Raw genomic sequence first — 15,329 nt, 5'->3', positions numbered from 1 at the left:
AAAATGAGGGGGTGGCGTTTCAGTATGGGCGCCCGGTTCAGGTCTTAGCCTACACCTAAAGGGGGAGTGACTACGCGTTAATTTAAGAGAAAGGGAGCTGGAGCTTACCGATTGAAAAAGAGTTGAGCTGATGCCCGCTTGAAGTCTTCGATGCAGAAGCTGAGACAACCGGGAGGCTCTGGAGTTCGTTGAGGAAGCGAAAAGTTCACAATGGGCCCCTAAGCCCCATTTTATAAGAGTGGAAAAAGGCGGGAAGAGGAAGCGTCGAAGACACGCCAGGCCCAGTTCACGAGACCTGCGGACAGCCGACACGTGGCAGGCGGCGCCCTACACGTGTCCCAGCCTCAGCCTACCCCACGTGACCCATCAAGGCGTAGACCGGCGGAGCTAGGAGTCAGCCCGCACCCCTCCGTCAGGTACCGTCGGGCTCCGGGCTGGGGGGACTATATGATAGGAAATATACCCCGGTAATACGGTCCGCCCGTCCTGCCCGGTCATCCCGCCCGGACGAGCTAGATGCGGTTCCCTGCCCGGTTGCCCGGTCCGCCTCTCGTCTTGGAGCGATCTAAGGCCCCACCAGTGTCTAGCCAGTAAGCGGGCGAGACGGCCGAGACGGGACGGGCCGTGCCAACGGCAGGAGATGCTTGCCACGCGTACGGCTACATGCTCGCCTCCCCAGAGCCCAGTGCATGCTCACCACGTGTCCGACATGCCGGAAGGCCGGATGCTTTTTCCCAGGACCCTTATAAATACTGCATTAAATGCTAGAGAGAGGGACTTTTGGATTAGGAGACTTACAAGATTAGAGAGGATCCCGGTCATCGCGTACGACCGGTCTGTCTGTAACTCTATTGTAACCTACCCGTATCCGTATACGGTTATTTTATCCACATCATATATATATATATATATATATATATATATATATATATATATATATATATATATATATAACTAAAAATTAATTTTTAATCCGTGTAATTCAAACTAATTACTCAATTGAATAAAATCAATTTTAAATATGATAATATATATATCTATGCTACACCATTAAATAATCATAACATTTGTACATATTTTTTATAGAAGGCATAAATAATTGGTCTACACCTAAAATCTGCGTATGAACCCGTTTATGATATATTTTTCAGTATTCTTTCCATACTCTCATATTGTAAAATCGTGTACATTAATTACATATGGTATTAAATAATTTTATTTACGTGTTACCATACATATTAGGTATAATTATTTTAAGTAATATTACATAGAATATTATAAATATATACTAATTAATTATGAAAAGCATATTATGGTAATATTAGAAAATTATTAACGTGTAATCCGTATAATTGTAAGGAATCTATATATCTATATATAATCAAAAAATAAAATAATTAACATTACACAGAATATATGCATATGAACAAATTAATGAATTAGGTTATAATGTTTACCTTTTTTGAATTAGCATGTATTCCGTATATTGTATTATTTATTAGCGTAATAATATGTATACAACCAAAAATTAATTTTTATTCTGTGTAATATAGACTAATTACTTATGAATATAAACTAATTACTTATGAAAATATTATTATGGGAATCATATTACGGAGGAATAGTATATGACAGTATGGAAAGAATATGGAAAGAAATTACCATATTCTAATATCTAATAAAAATTATATTTTAATATATAATTAAAATTATATTTTAATATCTTATGGAAAGAATATACCATATGTACACGGTAATTATATTTGAATATGTAATTAAAATTGATTTTAATACATGTATATGATTAGCATGCAATTAAATAATCATACCTAATATGTTTACAACCAAAAATTAATTTTTATTCCGTGTAATATAGACTAATTACTTATGAAAATATTATTATGAAATTCATATTACATTTATGATTTCCTCTCAAAGAACCCCTATTAATATGTCGAGCAATGGTATTAAATTTTAACTTTTACATTATTCGTAATAACTTTTACATTTTAATAAATACATATTCTGTTTTTTTTATCCTTACAAATTATTGATTACTTACAATTAACATGTTCATATTAATTATCATGCATTTATTTGTTATTATTATTTTCAAAATTATTACAATTCAGAGACACATTCATACTTCTGTCTTAGTTGAATCTATTTTATGAGAATGATTTAAACACTTATATTTCTCTGTATTTTTTTTTTTTTTGCAATAGTTAATGTTCATCAGAGTTTGGTCGAAGATAATCATGTGGCCACCAGAGGAACACCTTTGAGTTCGATCACAAATGGTATATGTTATATTCAAAATATCATTTTATCCTCCAATGCTAAACAGTTTTTTAATATCATTTTATTTAATTAATCATTGTTTGATTTTTACTCGTTAACTCTATTTGCAGTTGCTACCAACCCAAATTTATACGCATTGAACAATGATATTCAATCGGCCACACCCTTCACTGTCTCAACAGATGGTAACATTTTCCTGTATTAAATATCTGTCTATTTCTTTGTCTATCGTATATGTTCAGTTTTAGGTTATATATGTTTGGATTAAAACATAATATACATATACTATTAATCTCATGTTAAATATGTTTTGATAAAAAATTTGCAGTTCATATGCGCAACATGTCTCCACCGTCCACTCTACGTTCTTTTAATATGTCAAATATGTCAACTTCAACGTCTTTATCACGCCAACCACTAGTTGATGTATGAAACGGGAATTTTTATTACACTGTTCATGATTTGTCCATCTTTGTTAGTGCTATTCTGTTGCCACAACTTTTTAACATTATCCAGTGCAAAGACCAGCACATCCTCAATCTAATTGTGTTTTGCGATCAGTTCGGAGAACTTCTAGTACAATATCGTCAAGAACAAATGCAAGGAATTTAAATACGGATTTCGAACATTTCGTATGTGAAAACAACATATATGGTAATTTTTTATAAACTCACAAATCTTAGTAATTTTCATTTTTATGAATTCACAAATCTTTTATGTTCATCTTCGTTAATTATTAACTATTTATGTAATTAGATTCCTATTTGGATGACCTTGGAGATGCTGCTCATTCCTGTAATTATTGTGGTGCCTTATTCTGGCGACATGAGTGCTCAAATCAAAATGTTACGCGAGTGTTGCTGAAATACACAAAGTGTTGCTACGAGGGCAAGATACAATTACCTTGCATGAAGGATCCTCCTCTTGTTCTTCAGAGCCTATACGTTGACGATAATGAACAGAGTATACACTCCCTCAACAATATTCAAAGATATAACAACATGTTCTGCTTCACGTCTCTGGAGGTAGAGCCAATAGGTCAATCAACACCGGTAACGGTCCTCCGATTTGTAGGATAAGTGGTCAAAATTATCATTGGATTGTAAGCTTGGTTTCAGGAGAAGGTTCCATGCCAAAGTTTGCAGAGTTATATATTTACGACACAGATAATGAGATTAATAATCGCATCAATTCTGTTACGTAAGTATCCAAATACGTTATACCTTTCGTTTCGCTTACACCAACAATGACATCTATTGTTTATTTATATATGTTTGTTTCCTAAGCAGAAGAGATGTTAACTCAAGGGATATCCAAGAAAATATTGTTGAGGAATTAAAGAACATGCTGGACGGAAATAATGTTTTGGTAAAATGTTTCAGAATGGCAAGAACTGAAATTCAGTTTAATTCAGTTGTTGAGGTTAAAATGAATTTAATTGGCAGCCGGAATAAAGATGGAAGGACATACAATTTACCTACCGCTAATGAGGTGGCTGCACTTATTGTCGAGGACCTTGACCCATCGATGGGTGATCTAGACATATTGATCGGGAGCCAGACTGGACAGTTGAAGAGAATAAACCATTTGAACCCCGCATATTTGCCCCTACAGTACCCTTTGTTGTTCCCATATGGCGAAGATGGTTATCGTGAAGATATTACATTTTCTTATGCATGGCGCCAAGGACATCATGGTGGTAAGACAAGAATTAGCCCTAAAGAGTATTTCTCATTCTATATACATGAGAAGGTAAATAAGAATCATATATTGTTATATTCTAGGAGGTTATTTCAACAATACTTGGTTGATGCATATACAATGATCGAACATGCATGTTTGATTTACATTAGAACTCATCAGAAGGCGTTGCGTTGTGAAGTTTATCAGGGGTTGAGCGATACATTAACAAGGGGCGAATTAGATCCCACAACTTAGGGTAAAAGAATTATACTACCACCATCATTCACATGCGGAGCTAGGTATATGATTCAAAACTATCAAGATGCAATGGCAATATACAAGCACATCAGTTATCCTCATCTGTTCATAACATTCACATGCAACCCGATGTGGCCTGAGATTGAGCGGTATGTTGCACAACATGGGCTTAAAGCAGAGGATAGACCCGATGTTGTTTGTCACGTGTTTAAGATGAAACTTGATGCTGTGATTGAAGAGATCAAGACAGAACAGCTGTTTGGCGACATATGTGGAGGTATTTAATTATCATACATAATTTAATGTGCCCTAATTAAATCTAAATTCCATGTATAAAATTAATTTTTTTATTTTAATTTTCTGCACAGTTATCTACACAATTGAATTTCAAAAAAGAGGACTCCCTCACGCGCACATATTGCTATTTACCAAAAGAATGAATCGTGCACATTCTGCACCGGAAATTGATGCCTTGATTTCTGCTGAGATTCCAGACCCAAATGCTGACAATGAGTACAATGACGTAGTTAGCGATTTTATGTTACACGGACCGTGCAGACAACTCCGGAAGAATTCGCCAACATGGTAAATGCTAAATGTTCAAAGTATTTCCCCAAAAAATATGTTAGTCAGACGATTCTGGATAAAGATGGTTACCCAATCTACAGAAGGCGTGACAATGAATGCACAATCAGTAGGAAATCCAACTTGATAAACGTTACGTTGTCCCGCATAATAAACATCTGCTTCTAAAATATCGCGCACATATTAACGTACGTTGAATGGTGAAACCAGTCAAGATCGATCAAATATTTATTCAAATATGTCAATAAAGGAAATGATTGAGTCACGGCAGAGTTCATGAGTAATTCTACGAATGCAGTCAGTGGTGATGTGGTCGATAGATTAACATGTACTACGATTGTCGCTATATATCAGCATGTGAAGCCACCTGTGGAGAGGTTAAATTTCGACTTAAAGCACCAACAGAACGTTGTCTATGGGGAAGATCAAAGCCTCGACGAGATTGTCGAGAACAAAACGGTTAAGTAGAGCCAGTTCACAGCTTGGTTTGAGGCAAACAAAAAATACGAAGATGCTCGGTCGCCCACTTATGCAGAGTTTCCCAGTAAGTTTGTTTGGAGACAAGACTTGCGTGAATGGCATCCAAGGAAGAAAGGATTCTCCATTGGACGATTGCTCTATGTTTCTACAGGGTGTGGAGAATTATACTATCTAAGATGCCTTTTAAATATCATACGTGGACCTTCAAGCCACTAGGATATTCACACTGTGGGGGGGGGGGGGGGGGGTCATTCACAAATCATTTAGGGATGCGTGTTATGAATATGGATTATTAGATGATGACAAGGAGTACATCGATAGTATTACTGAATCCAGTTACTTGGCATCCGCGTCTGCATTGCGAAGGTTGTTTGCTACGTTGCTCTCTTCAATTTGAATCACTAGACCCGAGGTGGTGTGGAATTCCGTTTGGCAATTTCTTGCGGAGGATGCACAGTTTCATCGTCGACGTCTCATGCACAATCCAGGTACATCAACATGCAATCTATTTATTGAACATTATTATTTGCTTTCATGATTTATACAGAAACCCATTCTTTGATTCTTTTTTCGTTTCGTTTTTAAACTGTGAAGATTTGTTGTTATCGGAATACAATAAACAACAATTTGTTATGGTCGAGTTGGAGAAGTTATTGTCTTTCTGGGGGAAGAGCCTGAGCGACTATCCAGAAATGCTGATTCCAGAAGAAAATAACATTGGATTGATGGAAAACATGTTGATATCCGAAGAGTTGGCGTACGACAAGGAATCATTGAAGGCAGAGCATGAAACATTGGTAACTCAATTGACGGACGAACAGAAGGCTGTTTACGACTCTGTGATTAACGATATTGATTCTAATGGAGGGGGATTTTTTTTATGTATGGTTACGAAGGAACAGGCAAGACGTTCGTGTGGAGAACATTATCTTGAAAGATAAGGAGCCGCGAAGATATTATTCTAAATGTTGCTTCAAATGGAATAACATCTTTGCTATTGCCGGGTGGCAGGACGTCGCATTCTCGATTTTCTATACCACTCTCAATTGATGAAGATTCCACCTGCAATATCTCGCAAGGCAGTGACCTTTGCGAACTTATAATCATGAGCAAATTGATAATATGGGATGAAGCACCGATGACACACAAATACTGTTTTGAGGCTTTAGACAAAACCATGAGGGATATATATAGATTCACCATAGCTAGTAGTGATCAGAAAACATTTGGTGGAAAGACAATAGTACTGAGCGGTGATTTTAGATAGATTCTTCCAGTTATTCCAAAAGCAACGAGACCAATGGTTGTGGGAGCCACTATTAATTGTTCATACCTCTGGATGAATTGCAAGGTATTGAGGCTCGCGAAGAACCTGAGACTACAGAGCTTAGCTTCAAACGAAGATAGACAGACGGTTGATTGGTTCTCAAGATGGATTGCAGACATCGGTGATGGGATTACAAGGTTTGTAAACAATGGTTTATTTGAGATCGATATTCCACCAAGGTTTATGTTGAAGTGTGGACCTGATCCAATTGCAACTATAGTTGAAAGCATCTTCAATTGCAAGTATGGAATGCTAGAAGAGTCGCACCAAGAAGGACGAGCGATCCTCTCACCAACTTTAGATGTTGCTGATCAAATTAATCAATATATGTGTGACATGAACACTGTAGAAGGTCGGTCATATTTAAGTTGTGACTCTTTGTGTAAGGCAGAATCAGATGGTGATAATCTCTCATAAGTACACACTCTAGAATTTTAAATAGCTTGAGATTGTCTGGACTTCCTAATCATTCATTGACAATAAAGGTTGGTGCACCTGGTATGTTACTGCGAAACATAGACCACTCTCTTGGTCTTTGCAACGGTACGCGCCTCATCGTTACAAGATTGGCGGATCATATTGTCGAAGCAAGAATAGTTAATGGAACGCAGCAAGGAACCAAAGTTCTTATACCACGAATGTCTCTCACCCCTTCTGATACGAGATTGCCGTTCAAGTCCAGCGTAAACAATTCCCGTTGATGCTAGCATACGCAATGACTATCAACAAAAGTCAGGGTCAAACACTAACTCACATTGGCTTATTGTTGAAAAAACCAATCTTTAATCACGGTCAATTGTACGTGGCTTTTTCCGGAGTCACTCATCCTGATGGCCTTAAAGTTTTAGCTCTAGATGAGGATGGACAAACTTCTGTTACTACTACTAACGTCGTCTACAAAGAGGTTTTCAACAATCTGTAATTCAAACCCGTTATATTATGTATTCTTCTTGCACCAATATAACAAAATTGTTACATATCTACATATTACGTATATATTCCGTTACAAAAATTTCTATAGCTAAATTACTACACATAAAGATAGTGAGACCAATTAATTCAATTCCGAAACATTCATACAAATCTTAGTTCAACGTTAAAATCTACACTATCGAATATGAAGCAAATTATAATTCATATATTATAACGAATACATTCAGTGCATCGCATGGCTGCAAATACTAGTATAATAATAAACAAGGATACACCGTCGGTTTTATACAAATATATATATATATATATATATATATATATATATATATATATATATATATATATATATATATATATATATATATACAGGGACGGAGCCAGAAAATATGTTGAGGGGGGGCAAAGAAGTAAGGATGGATTCAATGGCGGATTCAGAAAATTTTTTTAGTGAGGGAAAAAAAATAAAATAAAAGAGAAAGTTTAAAAAAAATGAAATACTTAAAAAGTATAACAATAAATATTGTTGGATATAGCGAAAAATAAAACATATTAAAACTTTATAAAAATATTTATAACAAAATATGAAACATAATTAATTTGATAAAACAATTCGAATATAAAACACATTATAAATTAGACATTCCATTATTAATATAAAGAAAGTTATAATGGAAGTTATATATATCATGCCAAAATTTAATTGTGTTAATCAAAAAAGTGAAGAAAACTATGACATTGTCAATGCAAAGAGTCAAACCCAAGCCATTCTGAAACTCATACACGTTAGCTACCACCTTGTCTATCACAACTTTTGTTTGCATAATCTGTTTTATAATAGTTATATGAATAATGTACTATATATACATATTATATACAATATAGGGTAGGGGAGGGGTGGGGTGGGGTGAGGGGGGGCAGCTGACCCCCCTGGCCCCCCCTCTGGCTCCGTCTATGTATAAATATATATATATATATATATATATATATATATATATATATATATATATATATATATATATATATATATATATATATATATATATATATATATATATATAGGGAAGGGATCAGGTGCGGGTGGTGCTTCCCGTGCGGTTGTGCGGGTGGACTCACATTAATCATTACACTGGTACACTTTAAGTACACAATAGACGCACATTAAACACACAAACAAAATACATTCAAAACACAATCTCACGCACACCTTAAGCACAAAATTCACACATCTTAAGCACAACCCTCACGCACCTTAAACACAAAACTCACGCACATTAAGCACAAAAACACATGCACTTTAAGTTTTAACAACAACTCACATTAAGTACACACTCACGCACATTAAGTACAAAACTCACGCATCTTAAGCACAAGACTCATGAATCTTAAGCACAAAACTCATGCACATTAAGCACAAAACTCATGCACTTTAAAGTTTCAACAACAACTCACATTAAGTACACACTCATGCACATTAAGCACACAACTCACGCACCTTATACACAAGACTCACGAACCTTAAGTACAAAACTCACACACATTAAGCACTACACACTCACGCACATTAAGCACAAACCTCACTCACCTTAAACACAAACTCACGCACATTAAGTACAAAACTCACAAACATTAATCACCCATACAACCGCATGGGAAGCATTCATGCGCATTGGAACTTAAACATATATATATATATATATATATATATATATATATATATACATACACACACACATTAATATTTTTTATGCGCGATGCGCATAAAATAGGTGCCCAATATTAGTATTTTATATTAAAATTTTAAATTTATTTAGATTTTAGATATTTAAATTATTGTAAATAATAATAATAATAATGTAAAATATTTTTATAAATTTGATATTTATATTTTAGGAAATAACTAATATATATATATATATATATATATATATATATATATATATATATATATATATATATCCATTATATAATGTGTATATATTATTATTATTGAAGAAGATAAGGAAATATATGGTAGATGTATGTGCATGGTAACAATAGTGAAAAAGATAACAGAAGTTATAACGGTAGGAGTATATTTATCCACAATATTGTAAAGTACAACTTTTATAAATAATTATACCGTGGTGCAGGGTATAACGATTGTATATCAAGTGGTTCTATAATACTACAAATAAAAATATAACTTCATGTGGCTCTAGATCAAAGTAAATAAAAAGAATAAATTTACGTGGCTCTAGAATACTCTAATAAATAAAATAATAAATAAGGGTACAACGTTGGTTTTATACCAAACCAGCATTATATCTTATTTAAAAAATAAAGTAATTAAAATTTTAAATGGTTTATTTAAATTTTTAATCAAAATTTTTAAAAATATTTTAAGATACGACATCGGCTTTTTAAAAAATCGACGTCGTATCCATAATAAATAAATATATAAATAATTATACGAATATATATATATATATATATATATATATATATATATATATATATATCACATGGCTCTAGATTACAATAAATAATAATTAAATTTTCGTAGCTCTAGAATACTCTAAGGCTCGTTTGGTTCGCGGGGGAAAATATTATAAAGGAAGTGGAATTGAAATTCCGTGGAAAAGCAATTACTAGGAAGATAAATTTCATTATTTAGTTGGTGGACATTTTTTGCACTGAGAATATTAATTCTATTGTTTGGTTAGATTTGGAATTATAAGGAATAATGAGTATAAAGACCTATATGTCCCTGCAAATTAATAAGAGTAATATAATTAAAAAAGAAAACAAGGGTCACTCCGTTCCTTAACCTAATATTCTCTCTGCAAGGGTTTTGCCTCATCCTCCATTGGTTGGCTGCCTCCTCCGCTTATTTTGCGGAGGCGGAGCCGGCCTCCTCTCGTTTCTTCCCCTACTCCGACTGTCTCTCAATCGCCTGTCCTTCGGCCTCTCCTCTGTTGCCGGCACCTCTTCCTGCCTCTCTTCCACCGCCACCATCTCCTCCAGCCCCTCACCGACGTTTTTCCTCCTTCACCACCGTCCCTCGTCATCTCCAACTCCAGATCCAAGCTTCTTTACCTTTTTTTCAGCGGTTCAATAAAGAATATATATATATATATATATATATATATATATATATATATATATATATATATATATATATATATATATATATATATATATATATATATATATATATATATATATATATATATTGGTTAGTGGTTTGGTGTTTAGGATTTGTTTTGGCTGTTTTAGATTTGATTTTCATCTGTTGTTTTGTTAAAATTATTTCCTCTCGTTTCGTTTGCGAGTTATTTCCTCTCGTGTCTTTAGCGAGTTTTCCTCTCGTTTATTTGGCGAGTTCTTTTTTAATAAGGTGAAACAAGTTATCTGATAATGGAATATGTATGCTTCATCCCAAGCACCAAAGAAGATCTGAACCTTGATATGCAGTTCAGATTAATGGAGATATTGTCTATGGACAGAAGAGCCGCAATAGAGTCAGACTTGGGTAGCAAGATCATTAACAATATCAAAGAAGCTTCAGGTTCTCCAAACGAATTCAGCTTCAATCTTGAAAAAATAGTCAGAGATTCAAGTTTCGTGTAGCATTGGAAATTTGTTTCAATGTCTGATTGTAAGAATGTTTTATCATTCCATCAATCTTATTGTAAACTTTTCATTGTATGATTAATGAATTAGCTCTTTTATTTCAAAAAAAAAAAAAGAGGGTAAAATAGTCAAACCATATCATTTTTTCTTCCCATCTTCCTTGAAAAACAAAATCTTTTATTTTCCTCAAATTTGAATTCATTTTCTAATGGAAAATGAATTCCATGAACCAAACACCAAAAAATAATATTTTCCTCTACTTTAGGAAAATATTTTCCATGGAAACACTTTTCCATCCAACCAAACATCGTGTGTTTAGAAATCCGAAAAATGATTTCTAGAAATCATTTTTCAGATTTTTAGTATTTGGCAAAGATGAGAATACTAAAGTCAATGGAAAATAGAGTCTAGTCAAAGAAAATAGATGGATTTTTACGAAAAATTACTTCTCTATTTTTTTGGGGAAATCATTTTCTGCTTCTTCTTCGCACACCAGAGAGATTTTTCTTCGCTTATTCGCTTCTTCGATTTTGAATTTTATTACTTCGATGACGGATCTAGCAGATCTTGACCACCGGATATGGTTTCCGGCTGTGGGTACGAAAACCCACTGCCGGAAACGTATTGGTTTCCGACTTGGAAACCCACAAATATGGTTTTCCAAGTCGGAAACCATATTGGTTTATGGAGCCGGAAACCAGTCCAATGTTATATATATTTTTAATTTTTTAAATAAATTTATTGTTTGGGGTTTATACATGAAGTCATATACTCAAAGCTATTGTATGTGAACGATGTGAAGATTAAACAATTCTAGACTAGAACACCTGTGATATATTTTGTTTGTGATATATTTGTTGTCATATTATTTTGTTTGTGAATTTTGTTGTCATATTATACTCATTTTCTGGAAAATGAAAATGAATCAAACACGCAAAGACAATTTTCTGCTGTGCAGCCAAACACCGAAAAGAAAAATGTTTTAGGAAAAAATGACTTATTTTCCGAAAGTCATTTTCCTTCTTTCCAAACGGATCCTAAATAAAATAATAAACAACGATACAATATCGATTTTTATACAAAACTGACGTCATATCTTATTTAAAAAATATATTAATTACATTTTTAAAATTCTAAATTTTAAAATTATTTATTCAAAATTTTAATTAAAATTTTTAAAATATTTTAAGATATGAAAAGTTGGCATAACTGTCGTGCAATCTCCCTGCGCACGGGATAGTGGTGCAAGTCCACTTATTTTTCCAATTCGACAAAGGCTACTTAGAAGCTTTTCCACCTTAATTTTTTTAACTCAAATGAATCTATTTTGATAATTAATTTTTCATTTATCTATTATCCATTTCGAGCGTATAATATATCGATCTCTTCGTATCACAACGAAAAATTCGAATGCGCTTTGACTCTACCCAAATCGAAAGTGGACTCCACATATATTTGTATCACAAATAGTTACTTAAAATATTATTTTATACTATTTTTTTCAACATATTATAAAAACTATAAAATATCATTTTAATTTTACTACAATTTTATTTGACGACTCTGGTTTATTGTATAACAACTGGCAGGTCTCCCAATTTATAGACAGATTGGATCTAAGGCTAACTCATCCCTGCAATTTTGGTGCTTTCAAGATGACATAACATGTTTTTATGTAAAATGACTTTGATGGATATATTAGGAGAAGGGACTCGGGGCAAACCGACCCGGAGGTTGCTGCGTGATGCGAAGGGCCTGGGAGACCCCAACTGGGTCCCCGGCGTAGACCTCGGCTGAGGTCTACTACGTGGACCCCAGTTGGGGACGACCTCAGCGCCAGCCAAGGTCGGAGTCAACCTCGGCGTTGGCCTCGGCCAGCTGAGGTTTGGCGGTCACGCGGGGTGTCCCAGCGTGACTCGGTCAACTAAGATCCAATCGCCCGCCCTATTCTCTTGGGGTCGGTTGGGAGGATTATTTATTATAAAAAGACATCTCTTTGTCTTGTTAGGACATCTACACTTTATCTTACTACTACACTCCTTGTAATTCCCATACAAAAGATTATTAATTCAACAGTTGTCCCCGCGACATATACATTCATTGCCTTTCCCTATTTATTATTTATCGGGTTTAGTGATTCGGGTCCACCCCGGGGAATTAAATCCATCATTGGTGCTCATGTTGAGAGTTGACGTACAAGCTCGAGCGTGCTCCATGTTCCAGTAATTATGGCAAGGTCGAGGTCCAACTCTCGCGGCTCCCGTAAAACCCGTGCCTCCCCTACCACAAAAAAAAAAAAAAAAAAAAAAAAAAAAAAAAAAAAAAAAAAAAAACCTAAAGCTAGTCAATGGCAAGAGGTCTAACCTCTAAGTAGAGCCCAAACTCCGGGTCTAGGCCGAGGCAATGAGGATATTCATCAACTGAAGTCAAACACGGCAAGGGGGGGGGGGGGGGTGTAGGGGACTCAAGCTTAGCCCTCCCAAGGCGACCTAAGCTGAGATTGTCCCGCCTAGAGGTGACCTCGGCTGGGGCAGCCTCAGCTAAGTGTGGCCTAGAGCCCGATTCTCTCTAATAAGGAGGCTACCACATGAGCTCGCCCGAGAGGAGGACGCATCAAGGGGGCTACCTCATGAGCTCGCCCAAGAGGAGGACGGCTACCTCATGAGCTCGCCCAAGAGGAGGACGCATCAAGGGGGCTACCTCATGAGCTCGCCAAAGAGGAAGATGGCTACCTCATGAGCTCGCCCAAGAGGAGGACGGCTACCTCATGAGCTCGCCCAAGAAGATGACGCATCATGGGGGCCACCTCATGAGCTCGCCCAAGAGGAGGACGCATCAAGAGGGCTAACTCATGAGCTCGCCCAAGAGGATGACTCATCAAGGGGGATACCTCATGAGATCGCCAAAGAGGAGGATGGCTACATCATGAGCTCGCCCAAAAGGAGAACGACTACCTCATGAGCTCGCCCAAGAAGATGATGCATCATGGGGGCCACCTCATGAGCTCGCCCAAGAGGAGGACGCATCAAGGTGGCTATCTCATGAGCTCACCCAAGAGGAGGACGGCTACCTTATGAGCTCGCCCGAGAGGAGGACGCATCAAGGAGACTCATGATAGATGTATTAGGAGAAGGGACTCGGGGCAAACCGACCCGGGGTCGCGGTGTGATGCGAAGGGCCTTGGAGACCCCAACTGGGTCCCCGGCATAGACCTCGGCTGAGGTCTACTACGTGGACCCCAGTTGGGGACGACCTCAGCGCCAGCCAAGGTCGGAGTCAACCTCGGCCAGGGTCGACCCCGGTTGGGGTCGGCCTTGGCCAGCTGAGGTTAGGCGGTCGCTCGCCCAAAACTGAACGCATAAATCAAAGTCTCATACACGACGCCAAGTAGTCCAAGACTTGTTAGTGTTCTTGCAGAAGAGAAGAAATCCCGATCGCGATGGAATCACACCAAAGTCGGCCAAAGAGGAAGGAGGCGGGGCGGACGTTTTCCCGTGGGCTTGGGGTCGACCTTCGACTCAGGTTACTCTCTTTCATTGACGAAGACTCGCAACTCAGAGAGTGGGGGACTCATGATGGATATATTAGGAGAAGGGAATCGGGGCAAACCGACCCCGGGGTCGCGGCGTGATGCGAAGGGCCTGGGAGACCCCAACTGGGTCCCCGGCGTAGACCTCGACTGAGGTCTAATACGTGGACCGCAGTTGGGGACGACCTCAACGCCGGCCAATGTCGGAGTCAACCTCGGCGTTGGCCTCGGCCGGGGTCGACCTTCGACTCGAGCTACTCTCTTAAGTTGACGAAGACTCGCAACTCAGAAAGTGGGGGACTCATGATGGATATATTAGGAGAAGGGACTCGGGGCAAACCGACCCGGGGGTCGCTGCGTGATGCGAAGGGCCTGGGAGACCCCAACTGGGTCCCCGGCGTAGACCTCGGCTGAGGTCTACTACGTGGACCCCAGTTGGGGATGACCTCAGCGCCAGCCAAGGTCGAAGTCAACTTCGGCGTCGTCCTCGGCCAGCTGAGATTTGGCGGTTACGCGGGGCGTCCCCGCGTGACTCGGTCAACTAAGATCCAACCGCCCGCCCTATTCTCTTGGGGTCGGTTGGGAGGATTATTTATTATAAAAGACATCTCTTTGTCTTGT

The 15,329-nt window shown here is 37.3% G+C and overlaps 1 protein-coding gene across 1 annotated transcript; it reads left to right on the top strand.

Annotated features, from left to right (window-relative positions):
- The first annotated feature begins 709 nt into the window (after positions 1-709).
- Positions 710-4,239, top strand: LOC109166987. The gene is made up of 6 exons (XM_019315887.1): positions 710-842; positions 2,226-2,300; positions 2,412-2,486; positions 3,058-3,339; positions 3,420-3,501; positions 3,591-4,239. The coding sequence occupies exons 1-6, from the start codon at positions 710-712 to the stop codon at positions 4,237-4,239; spliced, it is 1,296 nt and encodes a 431-aa protein (XP_019171432.1).
- The last annotated feature ends 11,090 nt before the right edge of the window (positions 4,240-15,329 follow it).

This window comes from Ipomoea nil, unplaced genomic scaffold, assembly GCF_001879475.1.
Source record: "Ipomoea nil cultivar Tokyo-kokei standard unplaced genomic scaffold, Asagao_1.1 scaffold3142, whole genome shotgun sequence".
Lineage (NCBI taxonomy): Eukaryota > Viridiplantae > Streptophyta > Magnoliopsida > Solanales > Convolvulaceae > Ipomoea > Ipomoea nil.
This window is presented reverse-complemented; position numbering and strand designations above follow the sequence as displayed.

Coding starts and splice junctions, on each gene's coding strand:
- LOC109166987 (XM_019315887.1), top strand. CDS start 710: ATGCCGGAAGGCCGGATGCTTTTTCCCAGGACCCTTATAAATACTGCA. Junction 843..2,225: donor CGCGTACGACCGGTCTGTCT/GTAACTCTATTG, acceptor TTTTTGCAATAG/TTAATGTTCATCAGAGTTTG. Junction 2,301..2,411: donor TTTGAGTTCGATCACAAATG/GTATATGTTATA, acceptor CTCTATTTGCAG/TTGCTACCAACCCAAATTTA.